The sequence below is a fragment of the Mytilus galloprovincialis genome, chromosome 5, assembly GCF_965363235.1.
Source record: "Mytilus galloprovincialis chromosome 5, xbMytGall1.hap1.1, whole genome shotgun sequence".
Classification (NCBI taxonomy): domain Eukaryota; kingdom Metazoa; phylum Mollusca; class Bivalvia; order Mytilida; family Mytilidae; genus Mytilus; species Mytilus galloprovincialis.
This window is the reverse complement of record NC_134842.1, coordinates 81,200,849-81,225,460: the sequence shown is the minus strand read 5'-3', so window position 1 is coordinate 81,225,460 and position 24,612 is coordinate 81,200,849. Positions and strand designations below refer to the sequence as shown.

At 35.0% G+C, this 24,612-nt stretch overlaps 1 protein-coding gene across 1 annotated transcript; it reads left to right on the top strand.

Moving 5' to 3' along the window:
* The first annotated feature begins 344 nt into the window (after window positions 1–344).
* LOC143074769 (organic cation transporter protein-like) lies at window positions 345–24,468 on the top strand. The gene is made up of 9 exons (XM_076250054.1): window positions 345–517; window positions 1,162–1,265; window positions 2,327–2,481; window positions 10,066–10,237; window positions 20,753–20,974; window positions 21,767–21,993; window positions 22,340–22,521; window positions 23,214–23,365; window positions 24,314–24,468. Exons 2-9 carry the CDS (start codon window positions 1,207–1,209, stop codon window positions 24,396–24,398), a joined length of 1,254 nt encoding a protein of 417 aa, XP_076106169.1. The 5' UTR covers window positions 345–517; window positions 1,162–1,206; the 3' UTR covers window positions 24,399–24,468.
* Window positions 24,469–24,612: the final 144 nt, after the last annotated feature.

Here is a 24,612-nt window from a genome sequence, read left to right as displayed (position 1 = left end):
ATGTCCTTTATCTCTCTTCTCCCTCTTTCTCTGTCATGTATTGTTGAAGAACGAGCTCTTTTACAAGAGGGAAAATACTTTTGGAATTTTGTTATAAGTAACCTGTAAATGGAAGTTTATATTTTTATATCATTTTTGACTATGTTAATTTATATCATAAGCTATCACCCTAAGGCCAAAATCTGACACCCTCATATTTATCTCAAACATATTCATTATCGACATGAGTTACCTTCCACGCAAGAATCAAACATCTTTCACGGAAATCATGACAAAAAAGGTCTTTAAATCTTTTCAACCGATAAAAGTGGGAAAAAATTGTTTTTGTTGCAGATGTCAAATTCCACAATATGACTTGGATCATTACTCCGCAGCAGGTTCCGTATTCATCAATACAACAAACGGAGAACTGAACTACAATGTCACAGAATGTACGATAGAATTCAATGGTACCACTACAAAATGTAATAGTTGGGTTTATGACCAGGGCTTGTTCAAGAGCACTATTATCTCAAAGGTAAAGTTTTATTATGTGCTGGAATAAAAGAGTGTAAGGAAACCAATCGTTTAACGTTTTGTTATGCAAATATCACAAGCAACACGACCGGTACCACATGTGGAGGAGGATCTACTTACTCTTCTGGATCACCTGAAATCACCCTAGTTTTGGTTGTGTTCGTTTTGCTCAGTCTTTAGTTTTCTATGTTGTGTTTTGTGTACTGTTGTTTGTATGTTGGTCTTTTTCTTTTTTAGACATATCGTTGTCAATTTGTTTTCGAATTATGAATTTCAATGGCCCTTTGATATCTTCCACCTCTCTTTCACATTTATTTCACAAACTTAGACACAAAATGATTTGCATATTTTCTGTTCTTCAATTAATTTGAATTCAAAATGGTTTTGTCAATAAATCCAGCAATAAAAACCTTTTTCTGAAGAATATAAAAAAAATTATAATCTTTATATATCGCTATTAAAATCATAAATTATATGATTTCTCGACACAGCATAGGACGTTTACCTTGTAGAATCATCCGGTCTCTCTCCATTTGGAGTTTATTAGAATTCCTGATTTTTTGTTTGCTTCCTTGATTTATCTTTTTAATCATTTTATGAGATTTGTACACCAATCATGAACAGAATATTGTTACATATTTTCAGTTTGACGTTGTTTGTGATGAGAAGTTTTTCCGGGCACACTTCTTGATGGCGCATTACATTGGATTGTTAGTGGGTTCGATACTGTGTGGATTTCTGTCAGACATGTAGGTATAGATTTAGCTTTGTTTTGTTGCTTTTTGTCTTAATGGTTACCATACCATCTTCTATAATATATATACTGACATTGTGTTGCATAAGTAGTTATTCTAACCTAAAGGGTTCGCATGGATAAAAAATATAAAGTCACATTTACTTTTCCTGTTCAACAGTAAAATCAATCTTTTTGGAATATCCGAAAACACATCATAGATACCAGGATTATAATTTTGTACGCTAGACGCGCGTTTCGTTTAAAAAAAAACCTAAGATAATGGAGTGTGTGTCCGAACGAGAAACTAGTATAATTATTGTTTATAGTTAAGCTGAGGCCCATCTCCGGGTGCGGGATTTTCTCGCTGTGTTGAAGACCCATTGGTGGCCTTGGGCTGTTTTCTGCTCTTTGGTCGAGTTGTTGTCTCTTTGACCCGTTCCCCGTATCCATTCTCAGTTTTATCATCAGTGACGCTCGAGTAAAAAAGTTATGATCGGCAAAATAAAGTACGAAATTGAAGAGCATTGAAGGAAACCTCCACCAATAGTGGCATCGACCCAATGGTTGTAAATAAACTCTACTCAGATACCAGGAGTAAAAAAAAATCGTACGCCAGAAGACTCATCAGTGACGCTCAAATCAAAATATTACAAAAGGGCCAAATAAATCACATAACAGTAGAGCATCAAGGACCCAAAATTCCCAAGGTTTTTCAAAATACAGCTAAGATAATGTATTCTTGGGGTAGAAAATTCTAAGTTTTTAAAGTTTTAGCTTTGCAAAATTATTGTAAAAATCGACTGCCAGGTCGGATTTAGGACGATAAATCAGATGCGTTCTGTCGGAAGTGCAACACGATCTATATAGTTGTTTTTACCTTAAGGATGAAATAACTAGAGTAAAAAACGCCGTCACTACTCGACCAGAACCATTCAGATTGATATTTTTGCTTAAATTACACATGAACTAAAATTAGACAAAAAGGTGGAATTCTTGGAATGCTTAACAAAAAAATGAAAATGTTAACAAGGTCAAACACCTAAAGATATAAATTGTTAATTATATGTTTTGTAGTATTGGGCGTAAACCAGTTCTTGTATTAGGAATTATGTCAATGCTGATAGCAGTGGTGACTAGACCTTTCGTTCCAAGTTTGGAAATGGTGACCTTTTTGGAATTTATAAATGGTTTTGGAAGTATGGTTTCCTATTTAGTACCATTTGTTCTTCGTAAGTCAAACACGTACATGAAAAAAAAAGAAAAAAACCCAACAATAGCATGTGTTCTATTTATATTGAGGGAATTCGTTGTGTTAAGAAATTCATTTTTATATATATCTGATCAGAAAAACGTCTTAAAGACAGTGATTTTAGTGTAAAGTTTCTGTAATAACCCTATATAGTAATTAAAAGACTAATACAGAAAACATTTAAGAGAATAAGATATAAAGTAAAATTTTATACGTTTATTTTTACTTGATATCTTGACACAAGTTCTTATTTTGATATGCACTCGAAAAATGTGCAAAAGAAAAGGGTACTTTCTCGATTTATTTTTCCAGATATTTTAGTTTTTCCCATGTTTGCGGTAAAAGAACAAAAACCCATGTTTCAATATTTTTCCGTAAAGAACAAAAATAACACAATTTTTAAACGAAAACAAATTATTTCACATGTTAATGCCCCTAGACATAAACTATATTATAGTGTTGTTAAGTGGCTGATTCTGTATTGGCCCTGTTATAGATTCGAGGTTAGCTGTATTGGACCCGAGACTCGAGTCGAGTGCCAATACAGCTGATCGAGAATCTATAACAGGACCAATGCAGAAACAGCCAGTTCCTAACACTTTTATTAAATGATTTTAATTCTTTGATTAAAATAAGAAACTTACCGGGAAAAAGATACAGAAATTCATATCTGAACTTGTCTTTTCACAGTCACGATGGATATTTTGTAAACATTGTAATTCATGATTTATCGTCCAAGTTCATACTCTTATGCTATTACAATCGTTTGATCTAGCAAATATAAAGTAGCTGGGAAGAATCAATCAGACAGTTTAACTTTCTTACACTCTTGAATCGTCTGCGTTCTGATGATGATTGATATAGGGAAACGGTAGTATTTATTCTGCCAAAGGCGACAATACTTACATTTTCTAAATTTACCACTTTTTTATAATAAAAACCTGGAGAAAACAGTTATGCGTGTTGTTAGTACTTTATTATTCTGTTTTTAAAATTGAAGCCAAAAAGTATCATGAAGAATTTTCGAATAATTCTGTAGAAAATATTTCAATTAATTTCAAAATATATTGTAAATATACACACTGCAGTTATTCATAGATAAATAAAAAAATATATTGTACCCTTACATCCAATCACAGCGCTCCTAAGTTGACTTCCTTCACCTGCCTTGGGTACACAAAAGGCCAACCTAATGCTGAGAAAATGTAATAGTACCGATTTCCCTCTACGGAAATAAAACAGTGATTATAAACGAAAGTTTTACTCGAAAAAGCTTTGAAATGTTTCCGTTTCAAGACGTTACAAATCACGGAACATAATTAAACTTTTTTATGTTATTTTAACATGTTTAAGTTAAAAAATATGATGCAAATTGTATTGTATGCATAAAGATACGTCCAAAGTTAGTAAAGCGTAGGCGTAAGAACATTGAAACCGGAAGTGAACGTCCCGTATTAGCCCATGGACCAATACGGCTTTTTCCGTATTGGACCGGTCCAGTCTGAAAGTCGTGCGCACCATTTTGAAATAAGGAACGCCAAAATCCAAAAACCTAAAAGCTTGATGGGCAAATACCGAACCACGCCAAGAGGCATACGATCAAATAGAAAACAATATTACAAATAAAGGTAAAACGTCAAAGTAAATAAAATTATACACATAGTCAGCACCTATTATCTTTAATTAAAGACCATCCTGCATTATTTGTTAAGTAGACGCTGAATTTTTATCTACCAGGTCTTGGTACTTTCCAATAAACTGTTTGAGAAAAAGAACGAGACGTTCTTTCACAAAACCATGGCTAATTAATTGTTTGCCCAGGGACTGAAAATGTTTTACAAACTTTGAGTAGCAGCTGCAAGCTCTTGAAAATCTTATGCGTTGAGAATTGTATACTCCATACGCGGATGAAGTTGGTAAATCGCTGCTAAGGTGAGCAAAATTTATAATTTTAAACTTGATACCATCTCGTTTGTCATATACTCTGGTATTGAGATGACCGATGTGGTCAACTTAGGGGTATATGTCTTAAATGAGGCCGCGGAAGCTGTATACATGGTGTCTGTAATATCTTGTTCATGACTATTAATGGTATCCAATAACAAAAAGTTTGAATTGTTAATGAAAAGAACATCTGTAATACACCTGTATGTAAAATTAAATGATATAGCTTCTTTGATCTAACCCTTACGAAAACAAAAACGTACACATTAAGATATTTCAAAGGGGACAACCAGACCCCCTCTCGCTTCATACAAAGATAATATTTACTTTTTGTCAATTTACGCTCCTGGAGGTCTTATTATCATGGATGCCGAATTATATGTAGCATTGCCTCTTAAATAAAAAAACAGGTTTCAATATCATAAAAAAAAATCATAACATTAATGTACATTCTTGGTAATTAATTTCCCGCTTCAACCAATTACAAGTTAATCAATTGATAAAATAAATGTTGTTTTCTGATCATGAAGTCTGGGCACGCCTTGTCTTTCACGATCTAAATCATGTGTTGACTGATCTTTCACGGTCAATTTTTATTTAAAATCAACAAAATTATAAGTTTTCAACAATAATATGAACTTTTTCAAGTACATTTAATAGCATACTTATATTTTACTGGACTTTCTCATACAATAAAGATTAAGTTTCAAATATATCATGATATATTGGAATGCGACCATTATGACGTTATGCACGGTATTCGATCTATTTTTCATTTGACCATTTCTTGATACATAAGTAGGACACAAAACAAATCAATTCTACGCATAGTGAATTGTCTTGATTCATCATTCGAATCGATATTAAATAAAACCTGATTTTAATAAATTCAATGTTATGTTTTATTATATAACTAAGCAATGATTCCGTGTTCATATACTGCCATTTTGCCGTGTAAGACGTAACAACAAGAACCAACCATCCAAATATAAACGAATCAAAAATACACACTGCTAAATGGATTTCGATAAAATTTGTACAGGTGGGATATAATATGATTATATTCATGGTGTGAAACCGTCACTATTGATATCATGTCAGGTCGCAATCTAGCGGCCATTTTCGAAATTCCATAGAGCTGTAAGATTTGAAATTTGGAGTACACAAAAATGAAAGCGAGCACTTCGATATTATTATAATTTCACATAGATTATAGAAATGGTTGGCACCTCAACATTCAAATGTGATTTTATAAGATTGTACGAACACATTTTTATTTTTAACATAACTTATATCATTTTATTTTTTTTTTCAGTATTTTCCGTGTCTCCCTTTAATGTTACCATAGAGCCAGTGTTCAAGATTTTTCATTACCATGATAATTAAGGGTATTTTACAATTTGTGATAGACAAATGAACTATGAAAACATATATTACTACTGAAATGTGATTTTTTAAAAGATTTGTTTAAGCCTTCAATGTTAAGGGAACGCTCAATTTTTCATCAATTTCCACCAAGTTGTCCGTGTCTCCCCAAAATGTTACCACGTCCAAATTGAACGTTTTTTTGCACGGAACGTTAATTAAGGAATGACTGTAATATTTTTTCTGTCTATGAAGAAATAACATAAAAAATTTGGTGCACACTGAATAACGCGCGTAGCGGGTTATTTAACAGTGTGCACCACATTTTTTATGTTATTTCTTCATAGACAGAAAAAAATATTACAGTCATTTCTTATAATTTAATTCTAAATTCCATTTTTGTTAAACCGTAGAAAACCATGAAAAAACATTGATGACGTCACGGTCACATCACTAAATTATGTCTATGGGCTCATAACAAAATAACGTCAGCCAATCAGAAGACGCGTTACATCCAAAATTAAATTATTGTAACGTAATGTATTTAATTTTATTTTCCATTGACTTAAAGTGTTACATGTATATGTCTTTTGCATTTGACACGTTCTGTATAATGACATAATTTTGGGAGATAATGTTTTTATAATTTCTTTTAAAAGGTTACAAATCAACATGAACATTTGACTCTTTCAAAGTTTTGTTAGCTACAAATGTACGTGCTGATCTAAAAAACGTCGAAGATCTCGGATAAAAACAATAATTTCATGCAAAGGGTTAATTATTTTTTATGCAAACAATTTGCGTTGTAAAGCTAAAAGTGTGGTTGATAAATATATGTAGCACAAGCTTTAATGATACCGAAGCTTTCGTTTTTGGAACCCAGTAACAGATATGTCTCTGCTGATACGAATGTTTGTTATATAATATAAATACCAACAGTGATTTCCACGCATCCGACAGACGCATGTGAAAAATACTCATTCTTTTTCAAGGACTGTAAATCACTTTTTAATTTCAAATAAATGAACAATTCCAAACTGAAAGTTCATCCCAAAATCTGAGGATGAAATTGAAATTAAGGATCAAGCAAATAGGGGATATATATAGTAGCTGTTGCTACCATTGACCAGCACGAGGATTATCTTTCATTACAATCTTCTTGAAAGACCCATATTTCAGAATTTGTTATTACGGATAAAAAGGCGCTCGTTTTCTAAAAGACCCTGAAATTATTCGCGAACTGTATTTTGAAAACTACAGTTGAAGGCGGGTTGGTAGAATTTAAACTCTTGAAGCTCAAAACAGCTTTGGTACCGACTGTTTTCAAGCAATATATAAGCCTAGACTTCGATACTAGTGATGACGGAATTCTGACCATCATTGAAGATATACATTTTGCAAGAATTGACATTCTTTGGTAACGACAATCACAGAACAGATTGATGCCCGATTTATATAATTCCAAGGCCGCCAGTCGGCATCAGAAGCGACGAAGCAGCGCATCTATTTTGGGTGGGCAAATATCCACTTTTTGATATGGGACGAGCTCTGACGTCCCACGGCCCCAGCTTGTCGGGCAAAACAGCCGTTGGACGTCAGAGTAATCTCGGACTACGTTACAAATTACTAAATCAAACACCGTGCGTAACGTCTATAGATACAAAACGTGACATTTCTTAATGATTCGCATTGGATTGTGTGTCGCCTTTTGTGTTTTCTTAAATACAGTACTCGTTTTTTTTTAACTTAGTGTTATTATTATCAAGGAATAAGGAATAATTTTGACAGACATATTTTTTTTTCTGGTCCGAAACAAGTTCTTTCACGATCCGATCGTAATGCTTGACCATCGTTAGTAAGTTATTCTTTTACGACCATTTTGCTCGATATACCGAATGACACCCGTGTTCTAGATCTACACGATAGATTCACTAAATACACAGGAAACGAAAATTGCACTAAACACAATTCCAACATGCACTTTACAAAACCAGACGCTTAGAAATAATGTATCTATTGCTGTTCCCTATTCTAATTTGATAGTGAAGCCTTTATGCAGGGAAAAGCTGACACCAAACTGCAAGTTCGTCGATGTATGTTTTCGTTTAAATACCCGATTAATAATACCAGAAAAGACATACACAAATTAACCTACCTTCTTTAACAATAGACACATGTCTAATCCTTGTAAAAAAAAAAAAAAAATTTTTTATATGTATTATGTGAAACAATGTTTAGAAATTAGACGAATAGATAATAAAATTGGAAAGCGTCTGATTACTCTAAATGAGTTTTTTACTACAAATTAATTATAGCCGACATGTGATTTTAGCCGTGATGATTTTGAAACTCCTTTTAATTCATGAACGACAATAAAAGCTTCTTGTACAAATCAAAACGTGGAATGATTCATCCAAATTATCAGAACGATACTTTTGAAATTCATTTCCTCAGATTTATAAATTAATATTAAAAAATAAAACATCCCGAATGTTTAAATAAAATGAAAAAAAATCACCCTTAATCTGGGATTTCAAAAAGCATCCAAATAACAGAAAATCTGTGACTTATCTTGCGTCCAAATCCAGAAAATCTAATTCCGTCAACAGTTTTTTCGTTTGCAACGTTATCCGTCACCAATGTAAATGTGCATCCATCGCTGTCGAAAAACCAAGTCTAACTGATATTCCCGCTGTTTCAGAAGCCCGTGCTTATTTTGAGAAAGTAGGCGGAGTTTTGTTTATGAGGCCCGAAAGGGGTTATTTAACCGATTCTTATCAAAATTATTTTTAAAGTAAACAAACAAAACTATTTGACATATACAATTTTAAACCGCAAAAGATGCGATAGGTTAAAACAGATATTTCATATTTTTTGGATAGTTTTGCGGTGTTTCGTAAATTATACCATAGCTTTTTGTTGAAACGCCTCGGCAACCTCGAGCTTACTCGACCCCGTCTCGTGAGGTTATTGCCGAGGCCGTTTCAACAAAAGCTATGGTATAATTTACGAAACACCACAAAACTATCCAAAAGATATGAAATATCTATAACGTATATCAAAATGTAAAAAAGTTACAAGACTTAGAAACAGGTTGAATACAAGGCTGTGCCGAGCATTTCTATCGTGTTTTGAGCCGAGTACAAATTAAATGTATATTTTGATACATGTATAAAACAATATTGCTATACATTTATGAGAACTTACAGTCTACGTCCTGTCGATATTATAAAATTGAGAATGCAAATGGGGAATATGTCAAAGAGACAACAACCCGACCAAAGAGCAGAAAACAGCCGAAGGCCACCAATGGGTCTTCAACACAGCGAGAAAATCCCGCACCCAGAGGCGGGCTTCAGCTGGCCCCTAACTAAAAATATGAACTAGTTGAGTGAAAATGGACGTCATACTAAACTCCAAAACATATAAATGAACTAAAATTTAAAAAACCATACAAGACTAACAAAGGCCAGATGCTCTTGACTTGGGACAGGCGCAAAAAAACGCTTATATTGACAATAATTATATTTTGGCATTGATTGATACTTTAGTCTGGGTTACATGATTTATTTATTAGTTGTTATTGGCTTTGAACTAGCTTTCAGTACTAGTACGAGTACTCTGAGATCGGTACTTAGTGTGTTTTCTTGTTAAGTTAGTTGATTTTTTATGCATCATGCTGATCTGATGAGTCAAACAATTTCCAACTGATTTTTACAGTTTGTCGTTATGTTGTACTGTTACACCACTGTCCTAGGTTAGTGAAGAGTTGAGCAGTCACAAACATGTTTAACCCCGCCACATTTATTTATATATGTGCCTGTCCCAAGTCAGTTATTCAAGTTGTCGTCCTTTGCAGTCTGTCATATTTTGTTTTTGGTCATAAATCATACCAGTGTTTTTGTTTGATTGAATTATTTCATGTATTTTCATGTCAGGGCCTTTTAGCAGCTGACTATAAAGTATGGTTTTGCTAATTTTTGAAGGTCGTACAGTGAGTGACTGTATATTACAAATATTTATACAGTCAATTCAAGTTGACTGCCCAAATAGCACAGTTAATTGCAGTAATGTTGATAAAAACTGTTAACTAAAGATTATGATTAGTGAATTACAATGTAAGTGTATTTTTATTTATATTTGAGTTGTTTACATGCTATATCATTTAAGGTTTGTGCAAAAGATTTTAGTAGGCAATTTCTTGCATGCACTAGCTGTGAAATATATCTCAAAATGAAAATATTTTTGTTTATAGTTACAGAATTGGTAGGACCAAAAATGAGACTGTTTGGTTCGTTTTGTGTTTATCTCGGATTTTGTGTTGGTCTATACTTACTTTTGATTCTTGTCTATTTTATACGAGAATGGGAACTTCTAATGTGGGCTATCGGTGTACCAATTGGTATATTTGCATTGGTAGTAATTTTGTAAGTACATGTATTAAATTTTACCAAATTTCATATATAAATATATGCTTTTTTTTTTTTTATTTTAAGATTTGTTCGATACTGATAAGAGATATCAGAGAAGAAAATGAATTTATATCGTAGATTTGAAAACTGGAGTATTTAAAAAAAGAGGCGGAAAATACGAAGGGTGCATTAAAATACAAAGGGTGCATAAAAAACTGCAAAGGGTGCATTAAAAACAAAAAGTTGAAGAAAAACTGACAACCTCACGGAAAAAACTCGAAATCGACGAAAAGACGAACAATTCCCCAAAACACGACATCGAAAACAACACGCCCCCCCCCCCCCCAACCCCCAACCCCCCCAAAAAAAACAAACAAAAAAACAGGGATTTACTCAGGTGCTCCGAGAGGGAAAGCAGTTCCTGCTCTGCACGTGGCATCCGTCATGTTGCTCGTGCATTATTAATCCAATGAAAAGTCTTTTTCGGTGATGTCATAATCGAGGATTTAATTAACGATATTTTGATCTAATATAAACATAAGGAGATGTGGTAGATTGCTGATGAGACAATTATACACTAAAGTTAATTATATGTCACCCTGACATGAAAAATTAGAAAACTAACTGTCTGATTCATATAACAATTTAATTTACGTAAAAACAAATGTGACATATATGAACCTACGACAACCACTTAACTACAGGCTCCTGACTTGGCATGCACATACAAACTATGGCGGGTCGAACGTGTTTGGAGGCGTCTAACCCTTTCCCAACCTGGGACAATGGTGTTGTATCACAATATAAGAATAAACTGGAAAAAATCAGTTGAAAAAACTAAATGGCTTATCTCAATAAATCGGTTCATGCAAAAAAAAAGTAACTTAAATAAAAACAATAAAAACAAAAAACAAATATAAGAGTACTCGCAGTTACTTAATATAAAAAAGAAGATGTGGTCTGAGTGCCAATGAGACAACTCTCCACAAGAGACCAAAATGACACAGAAATTAAAAACTTTAGGTCACCGTACGGTCTTCAACAATTAGCAAAGCCCATACCGCATAGTCAGCTATAAAAGGCCCCAAAATGACAATGTAAAACAATTCAAAATAGAAAAAACCAACGGCCTTATTTATATAAAAAAAAATGAACGAAAAACAAATATGTAACAAATAAACAAACAACAACCACTGAATTACAGGCTCTTGACTTGGGACAGGCACATACTATATAATGAGCCGGGGTTAAACATTTTAGCGGGATCCCAACCCTCCTCCTAACCTGGGACAGTGGTATAACAGTACAACATAAGAACGAACTATAAAAATCAGTTGAAAAAGGCTTAACTCATCAGATGGACAAAAATACAAGTGGACATGGCCGGGTACTTGTACATCCCAACAAAAAGACACTAGAAACAGATCTGAGAGTACTCGCAGTTAACTGAAAGCTAGTTCAAATATAAGCCACTAACAATTAATAAAAAAATCATGCATCTAAGACTAATTAATCAATCCGTACACATCCAACATCCAATGGATTTAGTGTAAAGACTTCATAAACAGTCAGAGAAAAACATGACATTGTGCAATGCCAAGATACAGGTATCGACCTATAGATTTAAAGCTAGTTCAATATATAAATAATGTTCTCCTAGACTACAGTATCAATCAGTACACATCCAACCGATTTAGTGTAAACACGTCATAAACAGTTGGAGAAACGCAAGACCTCAATGCCAAATATAAGTAAAAAGTATCAACGGGATGTATGATCATGAGTACTTATAACTGTACACATTTAGCAATATATATTTAGCTGGGTTTTATTTTTTTCAAAAAACAAAATCAATGTTAGTACCGATGAAAACAACATTTAAAATTTTTACTTAAATGTTAAATTGATAACCTTTAAAATGAGATTATTCAAAAGATCAATAAGTTTACAGGTATCGTTTCTAAATTCTTGTGATCTATAAAAAAGGGACGAAAGATACCAGAGGGACAGTCAAACTCATAAATCGAAAATAAACTGACAACGCCTGGCTCAAAATTAAAGAAGACAAACAGACAAACAATAACATATGACACAACATAGAAAACTAAAGAATAAGCAACACGAACCCCACCAAAAATCTCAGGTGCCCCGGAAGGGTAAGCAGATCCTGCTCCACATAAAATGTACAAATTAGGATGGAATAACCCGATTTTATTACGAACTCTACACGTACAGCCATCTACCTATCCAAATCCTCGTATCTATGTCTACACGTACAGCCAAACTACCTATCAAAATCCTTGTATCAATGTCTTCACGTACAGTGTCAAACTACCTATCTAAATCCTTGTATCTATGTCTACACGTACAGCCAAACTACCTATCCAAATCCTTGTATCAATGTCTACACGTACAGTCAAAGTACCTATCCAAATCCTTGTATCTATGTCTACACGTACAGCCAAACTACCTATCCAAATCCTTGTATCAATGTCTACACGTACAGTCAAACTACCTATCCAAAATCCTTGTATCAATGTCTTCACGTACAGTCAAACTACCTATCCAAATCCTTGTATCAATGTCTACACGTACAGCCAAACTAGCTATCAAAATCCTTGTATCAATGTCTACACGTACAGTCAAACTACCTATCCAAATCCTCGTATCTATGTCTACACGTACAGCCAAACTACCTATCAAAATCCTTGTATCAATGTCTTCACGTACAGTGTCAAACTACCTATCTAAATCCTTGTATCTATGTCTACACGTACAGCCAAACTACCTATCCAAATCCTTGTATAAATGTCTTCACGTACAGTCAAACTACCTATCCAAATCCTTGTATCAATGTCTTCACGTACAGTCAAACTACCTATCCAAATCGCTGTATCAATGTCTACACGTACAGCCAAACTACCTATCCAAATCCTTGTATCTATGTCTACACGTACAGCCAAACTACCTATCCAAGTCCTTGTATCTATGTCTACACGTACAGCCAAAGTACCTATCCAAATTCTTGTATCAATGTCTACACGTACAGCCAAACTACCTATCCAAATCCTTGTATCTATGTCTACACGTACAGCCAAATTTCTATCCAAATCATTGTATTCAGCCAAATTACATATCCAATAAATAAACTGACAACGCCTGGCTCAAAATGAAAGAAGACAAACAGACAAACAATAACATATGACACAACATAGAAAACTAAAGAATAAGCAACACGAACCCCACCAAAAATCTCAGGTGCCCCGGAAGGGTAAGCAGATCCTGCTTCACATAAAATGTACAAATTAGGATGGAATAACCCGATTTTATTACGAACTCTACACGTACAGCCATCTACCTATCCAAATCCTCGTATCTATGTCTACACGTACAGCCAAACTACCTATCAAAATCCTTGTATCAATGTCTTCACGTACAGTGTCAAACTACCTATCTAAATCCTTGTATCTATGTCTACACGTACAACCAAACTACCTATCCAAATCCTTGTATCAATGTCTTCACGTACAGTCAAACTACCTATCCAAATCCTTGTATAAATGTCTACACGTATTGCCAAACTAGCTATCAAAATCCTTGTATCAATGTCTACACGTACAGTCAAACTACCTATCCAAATCCTCGTATCTATGTCTACACGTACAGCCAAACTACCTATCCAAATCCTTGTATCAATGTCTTCACGTACAGTCAAACTACCTATCCAAATCGCTGTATCAATGTCTACACGTACAGCCAAACTACCTATCCAAATCCTTGTATCTATGTCTATACGTACAGCCAAACTACCTATCCAAATTCTTGTATCAATGTCTACACGTACAGCCAAACTACCTATCCAAATCCTTGTATCAATGTCTGCAAGTACAGCCAAACTACCTATCCAAATCCTTGTATCAATGTCTACACGTACATCCAAACTACCTATCCAAATCCTTGTATCTATGTCTACACGTACATCCAAACTACTATCCAAATCCTTGTATCAATGTCTACACTTACAGCCAAACTACCTATCCAAATCCTTGTATCTATGTCTACACGTACAGCCAAACTACCTATCCAAATCCTTGTATCTATGTCTACACATACAGCCAAACTACCTATCCAAATCCTTGTATCTATGTGTACACGTACAGCCAAATCCTTGTATCTATGTTTTCACGTACAGTCAAACTACCTATCCAAATCCTTGTATCAATGTCTACACGTACATCCAAACTACCTATCCAAATCCTTGTATCAATGTCTACACGTACAGCCAAACTACCTATCCAAATCCTTGTATCTATGTCTACACGTACAGCCAAACTACCTATCCAAATCCTTGTATCAATGTCTACACGTACATCCAAACTACCTATCCAAATCCTTGTATCAATGTTTACACGTACAGCCAAACTACCTGTCCAAATCCTTGTATCTATGTCTACACGTACAGCCAAACTACCTATCCAAATCCTTGTATGAATGTCTACACGTACAGCCAAACTACCTATCCAAATCCTTGTATCAATGTCTGCAAGTACAGCCAAACTACCTATCCAAATCCTTGTATCAATGTCTACACGTACAGCCAAACTAGCTATCCAAATCCTTGTATCAATGTCTACACGTACAGCCAAACTACCTATCCAAATCCTTGTATCAATGTCTACACGTACACCCAAACTACCTATCCAAATCATTGTATCTATGTCTACACGTACAGCCAAACTACCTATCCAAATCCTTGTATCTATGTCTACACGTACAGCCAAACTACCTATCCAAATCCTTGTATCAATGTCTACACGTACAGCCAAACTAGCTATCCAAATCCTTGTATCAATGTCTACACGTACAGCCAAACTAGCTATCCAAATCCTTGTATCAATGTCTACACGTACATCCAAACTACCTATCTAAATCCTTGTATCAATGTCTACACGTACAGTCAAACTACCTATCCAAATCCTTGTATCAATGTCTACACGTACAGCCAAACTACCTATCCAAATCATTGTATCTTTGTCTACACGTACAGCCAAACTACCTATCCAAATCCTTGTATCAATGTCTGCAAGTACAGCAAAACTACCTATCCAAATCCTTGTATCTATGTCTACACGTACAGCCAAACTACCTATCCAAATCCTTGTATCAATGTCTACACGTACAGTCAAACTACCTATCCAAAATCCTTGTATCAATGTCTTCACGTACAGTCAAACTACCTATCCAAATCCTTGTATCAATGTCTACACGTACAGCCAAACTAGCTATCAAAATCCTCGTATCTATGTCTACACGTACAGCCAAACTACCTATCAAAATCCTTGTATCAATGTCTTCACGTACAGTGTCAAACTACCTATCTAAATCCTTGTATCTATGTCTACACGTACAGCCAAACTACCTATCCAAATCCTTGTATAAATGTCTTCACGTACAGTCAAACTACCTATCCAAATCCTTGTATCAATGTCTTCACGTACAGTCAAACTACCTATCCAAATCGCTGTATCAATGTCTACACGTACAGCCAAACTACCTATCCAAATCCTTGTATCTATGTCTACACGTACAGCCAAACTACCTATCCAAGTCCTTGTATCTATGTCTACACGTACAGCCAAAGTACCTATCCAAATTCTTGTATCAATGTCTACACGTACAGCCAAACTACCTATCCAAATCCTTGTATCTATGTCTACACGTACAGCCAAATTTCTATCCAAATCATTGTATTCAGCCAAATTACATATCCAATAAATAAACTGACAACGCCTGGCTCAAAATGAAAGAAGACAAACAGACAAACAATAACATATGACACAACATAGAAAACTAAAGAATAAGCAACACGAACCCCACCAAAAATCTCAGGTGCCCCGGAAGGGTAAGCAGATCCTGCTTCACATAAAATGTACAAATTAGGATGGAATAACCCGATTTTATTACGAACTCTACACGTACAGCCATCTACCTATCCAAATCCTCGTATCTATGTCTACACGTACAGCCAAACTACCTATCAAAATTCTTGTATCAATGTCTTCACGTACAGTGTCAAACTACCTATCTAAATCCTTGTATCTATGTCTACACGTACAGCCAAACTACCTATCCAAATCCTTGTATCAATGTCTTCACGTACAGTCAAACTACCTATCCAAATCCTTGTATAAATGTCTACACGTATTGCCAAACTAGCTATCAAAATCCTTGTATCAATGTCTACACGTACAGTCAAACTACCTATCCAAATCCTCGTATCTATGTCTACACGTACAGCCAAACTACCTATCCAAATCCTTGTATCAATGTCTTCACGTACAGTCAAACTACCTATCCAAATCGCTGTATCAATGTCTACACGTACAGCCAAACTACCTATCCAAATCCTTGTATCTATGTCTATACGTACAGCCAAAGTACCTATCCAAATTCTTGTATCAATGTCTACACGTACAGCCAAACTACCTATCCAAATCCTTGTATCAATGTCTGCAAGTACAGCCAAACTACCTATCCAAATCCTTGTATCAATGTCTACACGTACAGCCAAACTATCTATCCAAATCCTTGTATCTATGTCTACACGTACATCCAAACTACCTATCCAAATCCTTGTATCAATGTCTACACTTACAGCCAAACTACCTATCCAAATCCTTGTATCAATGTCTTCACGTACAGTGTCAAACTACCTATCCAAATCCTTGTATCTATGTCTACACGTACAGCCAAACTACCTATCCAAATCCTTGTATCTATGTCTACACATACAGCCAAACTACCTATCCAAATCCTTGTATCTATGTGTACACGTACAGCCAAATCCTTGTATCTATGTTTTCACGTACAGTCAAACTACCTATCCAAATCCTTGTATCAATGTCTGCAAGTACAGCCAAACTACCTATCCAAATCCTTGTATCAATGTCTACACGTACAGCCAAACTAGCTATCCAAATCCTTGTATCAATGTCTACACGTACAGCCAAACTACCTATCCAAATCCTTGTATCAATGTCTACACGTACACCCAAACTACCTATCCAAATCATTGTATCTATGTCTACACGTACAGCCAAACTACCTATCCAAATCCTTGTATCTATGTCTACACGTACAGCCAAACTACCTATCCAAATCCTTGTATCAATGTCTACACGTACAGCCAAACTAGCTATCCAAATCCTTGTATCAATGTCTACACGTACAGCCAAACTAGCTATCCAAATCCTTGTATCAATGTCTACACGTACATCCAAACTACCTATCTAAATCCTTGTATCAATGTCTACACGTACAGTCAAACTACCTATCCAAATCCTTGTATCAATGTCTACACGTACAGCCAAACTACCTATCCAAATCATTGTATCTTTGTCTACACGTACAGCCAAACTACCTATCCAAATCCTTGTATCAATGTCTGCAAGTACAGCAAAACTACCTATCCAAATCCTTGTATCTATGTCTACACGTACAGCCAAACTACCTATCCAAATCCTTGTATCAATGTCTACACGTACAGTCAAACTACCTATCCAAAATCCTTGTATCAATGTCTTCACGTACAGTCAAACTACCTATCCAAATCCTTGTATCAATGTCTACACGTACAGCCAAACTAGCTATCAAAATCCTCGTATCTATGTCTACACGTACAGCCAAACTACCTATCAAAATCCTTGTATCAATGTCTTCACGTACAGTGTCAAACTACCTATCTAAATCCTTGTATCTATGTCTACACGTACAGCCAAACTACCTATCCAAATCCTTGTATAAATGTCTTCACGTACAGTCAAACTACCTATCCAAATCCTTGTATCAATGTCTTCACGTACAGTCAAACTACCTATCCAAATCGCTGTATCAATGTCTACACGTACAGCCAAACTACCTATCCAAATCCTTGTATCTATGTCTACACGTACAGCCAAACTACCTATCCAAGTCCTTGTATCTATGTCTACACGTACAGCCAAAGTACCTATCCAAATTCTTGTATCAATGTCTACACGTACAGCCAAACTACCTATCCAAATCCTTGTATCTATGTCTACACGTACAGCCAAATTTCTATCCAAATCATTGTATTCAGCCAAATTACATATCCAATAAATAAACTGACAACGCCTGGCTCAAAATGAAAGAAGACAAACAGACAAACAATAACATATGACACAACATAGAAAACTAAAGAATAAGCAACACGAACCCCACCAAAAATCTCAGGTGCCCCGGAAGGGTAAGCAGATCCTGCTTCACATAAAATGTACAAATTAGGATGGAATAACCCGATTTTATTACGAACTCTACACGTACAGCCATCTACCTATCCAAATCCTCGTATCTATGTCTACACGTACAGCCAAACTACCTATCAAAATCCTTGTATCAATGTCTTCACGTACAGTGTCAAACTACCTATCTAAATCCTTGTATCTATGTCTACACGTACAGCCAAACTACCTATCCAAATCCTTGTATCAATGTCTTCACGTACAGTCAAACTACCTATCCAAATCCTTGTATAAATGTCTACACGTATTGCCAAACTAGCTATCAAAATCCTTGTATCAATGTCTACACGTACAGTCAAACTACCTATCCAAATCCTCGTATCTATGTCTACACGTACAGCCAAACTACCTATCAAAATCCTTGTATCAATGTCTTCACGTACAGTCAAACTACCTATCCAAATCGCTGTATCAATGTCTACACGTACAGCCAAACTACCTATCCAAATCCTTGTATCTATGTCTATACGTACAGCCAAAGTACCTATCCAAATTCTTGTATCAATGTCTACACGTACAGCCAAACTACCTATCCAAATCCTTGTATCAATGTCTGCAAGTACAGCCAAACTACCTATCCAAATCCTTGTATCAATGTCTACACGTACAGCCAAACTATCTATCCAAATCCTTGTATCTATGTCTACACGTACATCCAAACTACCTATCCAAATCCTTGTATCAATGTCTACACTTACAGCCAAACTACCTATCCAAATCCTTGTATCTATGTCTACACGTACAGCCAAACTACCTATCCAAATCCTTGTATCTATGTCTACACATACAGCCAAACTACCTATCCAAATCCTTGTATCTATGTGTACACGTACAGCCAAATCCTTGTATCTGTGTTTTCACGTACAGTCAAACTACCTATCCAAATCCTTGTATCAATGTCTACACGTACATCCAAACTACCTATCCAAATCCTTGTATCAATGTCTACACGTACAGCCAAACTACCTATCCAAATCCTTGTATCTATGTCTACACGTACAGCCAAACTACCTATCCAAATCCTTGTATCAATGTCTACACGTACATCCAAACTACCTATCCAAATCCTTGTATCAATGTTTACACGTACAGCCAAACTACCTGTCCAAATCCTTGTATCTATGTCTACACGTACAGCCAAACTACCTATCCAAATCCTTGTATCAATGTCTACACGTACAGCCAAACTACCTATCCAAATCCTTGTATCAATGTCTGCAAGTACAGCCAAACTACCTATCCAAATCCTAAACTACCTATCCAAATCATTGTATCTATGTCTACACGTACAGCCAAACTACCTATCCAAATCCTTGTATCTATGTCTACACGTACAGCCAAACTACCTATCCAAATCCTTGTATCAATGTCTACACGTACAGCCAAACTAGCTATCCAAATCCTTGTATCAATGTCTACACGTACAGCCAAACTAGCTATCCAAATCCTTGTATCAATGTCTACACGTACATCCAAACTACCTATCCAAATCCTTGTATCAATGTCTACACGTACAGTCAAACTACCTATCCAAATCCTTGTATCAATGTCTACACGTACAGCCAAACTACCTATCCAAATCCTTGTATCAATGTCTGCAAGTACAGCCAAACTACCTATCCAAATCCTTGTATCAATGTCTACACGTACAGCCAAACTAGCTATCCAAATCCTTGTATCAATGTCTACACGTACAGCCAAACTACCTATCCAAATCCTTGTATCAATGTCTTCACGTACAGTCAAACTACCTATACAAATCCTTGTATCAATGTCTACACGTACAGCCAAACTACCTATCCAAATCCTTGTATCTATGTCTACACGTACAGCCAAATTTCTATCCAAATCATTGTATTCAGCCAAATTACATATCCAAATCCTTTTATGTATGTATACACGTACTGCCAAACTACCTATCAAAATCCTTGTGTCTATGAAAGAATTTAGGAAAAGTTTTAATTAATTTGTGGTTACAAAATCCTTGACTTAATCATTTACCATGTATACATGTACGTAAATTACGTTTATTGATTAAGCCTAGGATTTGGTATCATTTCTTCAATAATTTTATACAACACAAAAACATGATTTGGCTAAGATCGTATATCGACCACTTTTTATGTTTTTGGGTTGCTGAAGGAAACCCCAATTTTATTTTATTTAGAAGCATATTCGTTGAGTACAGCCCTTTGTTTTGTTATTTCAGCTTCCTAGATGAATCTCCAAGATGGCTTATAAGTCGAGGAAAAATGGAAAAAGCAATGCAGTCTCTCAAAACCATTGCCAAGGTGAACAACATGACTCTTTCCCTATCAGTGAAAGACATAACGATTAAAGACGAACGCACAGCTACATTTACACAATTTTTAAAAGAATTGATAAAATCCAAGTCTTTGCTGTGGAGATTAACCATCGTTAGTTTGAACTGGTATGTATGTGATTTTAAAACAACATATATATAGTATACCATGCTCTATGCTCATTTTGACATTATATTTAAATTGTCAAGATCTTTATACTGAGTGAAAGTATGTTGCCAAATATAATCCAGACCCATGTTAAAACTAGCATAGGTAAATAGGAAAATTCTGAACTAACTTTTGTACTTCGGAGCGGATCTATAAGATACGTTCGATAGGCAGCAGTTTTTGATTTATTTTGATGATACACAAACGTTCTAGAAAACCAACTGCTTTACGATTAAAAACTGAATTAAAACCTGAAAACTTACTTTTAAAATGATTTTATTTATTTGCAAGCAAGCAAAAAACGACAAAAAAGTCCATTTCGATCTCAGATGGCGTTGTTAAAACATACATCTAACCTTGCAATTTGAGTGTGACGTCACACCCGTACTTACCATGTTCTATTGGAATTTTAAAATGGCCGTACGGTAACCTATAGTTGTTAATTTCTGTGTCATATGGTCTCTTGTGAAGAGCTGTCTCATTGGCATTCATACCACATCTTCTTTTTTATATGTATTTACATTTTCTGCAGTTACACGTGATCATCTTTATTAAATGCGCATTTCGATTGGATGCAGCCAGTTACAACTGCGACCGTTGGAAATCATTACCTCGTGAATCCGAAATTTTAACTCAATCTGCCAAGGGAGAAGAGTAGGAATCCTGGTCAATATCCTTGCCTATCGAAGATGAACGAATATTCTTAGATCAGTTAGATTGTTAAGTGATACATATTATATTTGAACTTTCAGGTTTGCTCTTAATTTGGTCTATTATGGTATATCCATGAACGTGGCCAAATTTGGTGGTGATTTGTTTGTGAATTATGCTGCGTCCTCGTCTGCTGAACTTTTGGCAATATTGTTTTGTTGGTATACAACAAATAAAATTGGAAGAAAGAAGTTATTTTGCACTGTAATGATTCTTGGTGGGGTCACGTGTACAAGTACAATTTTCACGTATTTATACGCTAACGAATGTGAGTAAAAGTAAAACATATATATCACTTACGCAATTAGACGTCTTCCTAGATTATCTTTTACCGGGAATCTTAAGAAGCAAAATTTTGGAAAACCGGTGTTAAGGGAGTGTATGGTATAGAAATTCAAAATAGACTTTGATGAGCAAATCACTCTAAGGTGACTTTTTATGTTGGAATACTATGAACAAAAATTCAGTGTTTAAACGGGAAAACAATGTTGTTATGAATACAAATAAACATGAAAATTGTGTTGAAGAAAAGGTTTTGATTTGTTATCATGTATTTCATTTTGCTAAAAAGTTTGATTTACGTTTCAATTATTTCAAAATCTTTTTTTTTTCAGCACAAACTTGGCTAACAACCAGCCTAGCTATGATTGGGAAATTTTTTGTATCAATCGCTTTCTTTGTTGTTTATATGTTTACCGCCGAACTTTTCCCTACTGTACTGAGAGCATCATCACTAGGGTTTGCCAGCATGACAGGACGCCTTGGAGCTATCTCATCAGCATACATCGCTGAGTTGGTAAGGAAGCAACAGCTGTTTTATTCTGAATGTAAAAACACCTAGCTAAACACATGTTTTGTCTCCAGAAATAAACAAAATAAAAAGGGCATCAGTGGCTGTCGGAAAGCTGGTTTACCTTTCTTATGTGTAATCAAGTTTTGATGGTTGTATATTGTGATCTTATTTGGATAACTCGTGTATGCACTTGTGGTGCAATACCCTCTCACCCTTAGCGAATCGAATGTTTAATGTTAGTTTTGTTAATCGATTTGTAACTCCAGACTTCTTCAAACCAGTGATGGATTTCAGTGAAACTCAGTGAAATACATTTTAATCAAATAGACGTCCAAAGCAGTATGAAAATATCCTGAGCAAAAAATAAAAAAAATGCCTAAATAGAGTATAAAAGCTTTAGATATAAAATAAATAAATAAACAAAAGGAAAACCCCCAGAGAAGTTAGAACTTTCGACTGATAAAATGTTTGTCCTCATCGCATTCAATTGCACCAAAAACGCTCAATAAGAGGTGAGAATAGTGCTTTTGGAACATAAACTAAATTTTTTGAAGAAGACGAGAAGAACGTAGACTCGTTTTATTTTCTGTTTCCTTTGTGCTTCATCAATTGCAAAAAAAACTTTTTAGCTGTGGGTTTTTTTCAAAACATTATAGCAATACAATGCCTGTTATTGAATAACTTATTTCATTTAGGGAACACTTATTCCATCAAAGTTTGGGAGTGCACTGCCACTTATTGTATATGGAGTTGTTGGATTGACAGGAGGCATTTTGTCACTGTACCTTCCAGAAACCACAGACATTATCCTTCCAGAGTACGTGAATGATGCCATAAATATCAACAGGTAAAATTACTTGATTTAAAAATGATAATTGCATACACCGATATGTACACTGTTCTTTTTCTTAAACTCTTTGATCACGATAACGAAGACTAACAGTTTTAAAAGCATCAAATAAAAAATAAGTAACAAAATCACTAACGAGCCTCTAAGTGAATTGTCTTTTTGATATATGATTTGTATGCAAGAACCAATCCCATGATTCAAGCCATTTCCATCTGAGATATTTACAGGTTTTTGATTATGTTGGTTTGTTTCCCCTTTCCAAGACTAGTGAGATGGCTGAACACTCAAAAATATGTTAAACACCGTCACATTCTTTATGTGCCTGTCCCTTGCCAGGAGTCTGTCATCCAATTGTTATCAATTGGTTTTTTTTTCTCTGTTATACTGGTACATGTTGTAGTATAACTAAGGCCGTTGGTGTTCTGATTTGATTTTTTTTTTCATCACGGAATTTTTATTTCTTACTATACGAAAATAGCTTTGCTCATATGAATACCGTCGGCCGTTTCAGAATCTAAAGGACTATGGGTAATTGCATTGTCCGTACCCCAAAATGAAAATAACGTTACGTCATTGGTTGAATTTCGATTGTTTAAGACGTTTTAAACCAATCACCACGCTTTGGTGTACACTTTTGAAAATATTACCCAGAATGCATTAGATTCTGAAACGGTGAATTGTTTACATCTTTGTCCTTTGGTTATCTCTTTTTTCATATTAAGAAACATTAATTAATAATAATAATAAGAATTGTCAAGCTGGAATTGAGAATTTTCGAACTAAAAGAAAGAAATAAACAAAAGAATGTGACGTCACTACATGTTTTCCGAACAAAACAAACGTTATCATGACAATTTTGACTCCTGGTTACTTATTTGCTAATTTAATCATACACATTTTTGATATACATAATACATATTTCCTGTTATTTCTGTTTGTTTGCAGGCCTGAACAAAATTCACAGAAATCAGACGGTGGAGAAAAGAGTTCCGTGAATAACGAGTCTCAGAATGGAATAACTTACTTTTAACTCACATGGCACAATGAGGTCATTTCAAGAATTTGGCATCCATTGTCGTTCATTAAATTTTTTTCTTAAATCTTAAATTTTCTCTCTTTTAAAGTACTGTGTTAAATAAAACCTCACTTGGCAATATTCATCCTTAGGATTTTTTTAGAAGCATTTGTGATATTGTGATTAACCCATCTCCCACACTTGGAAATTATGGTTTGTGACCTCATTT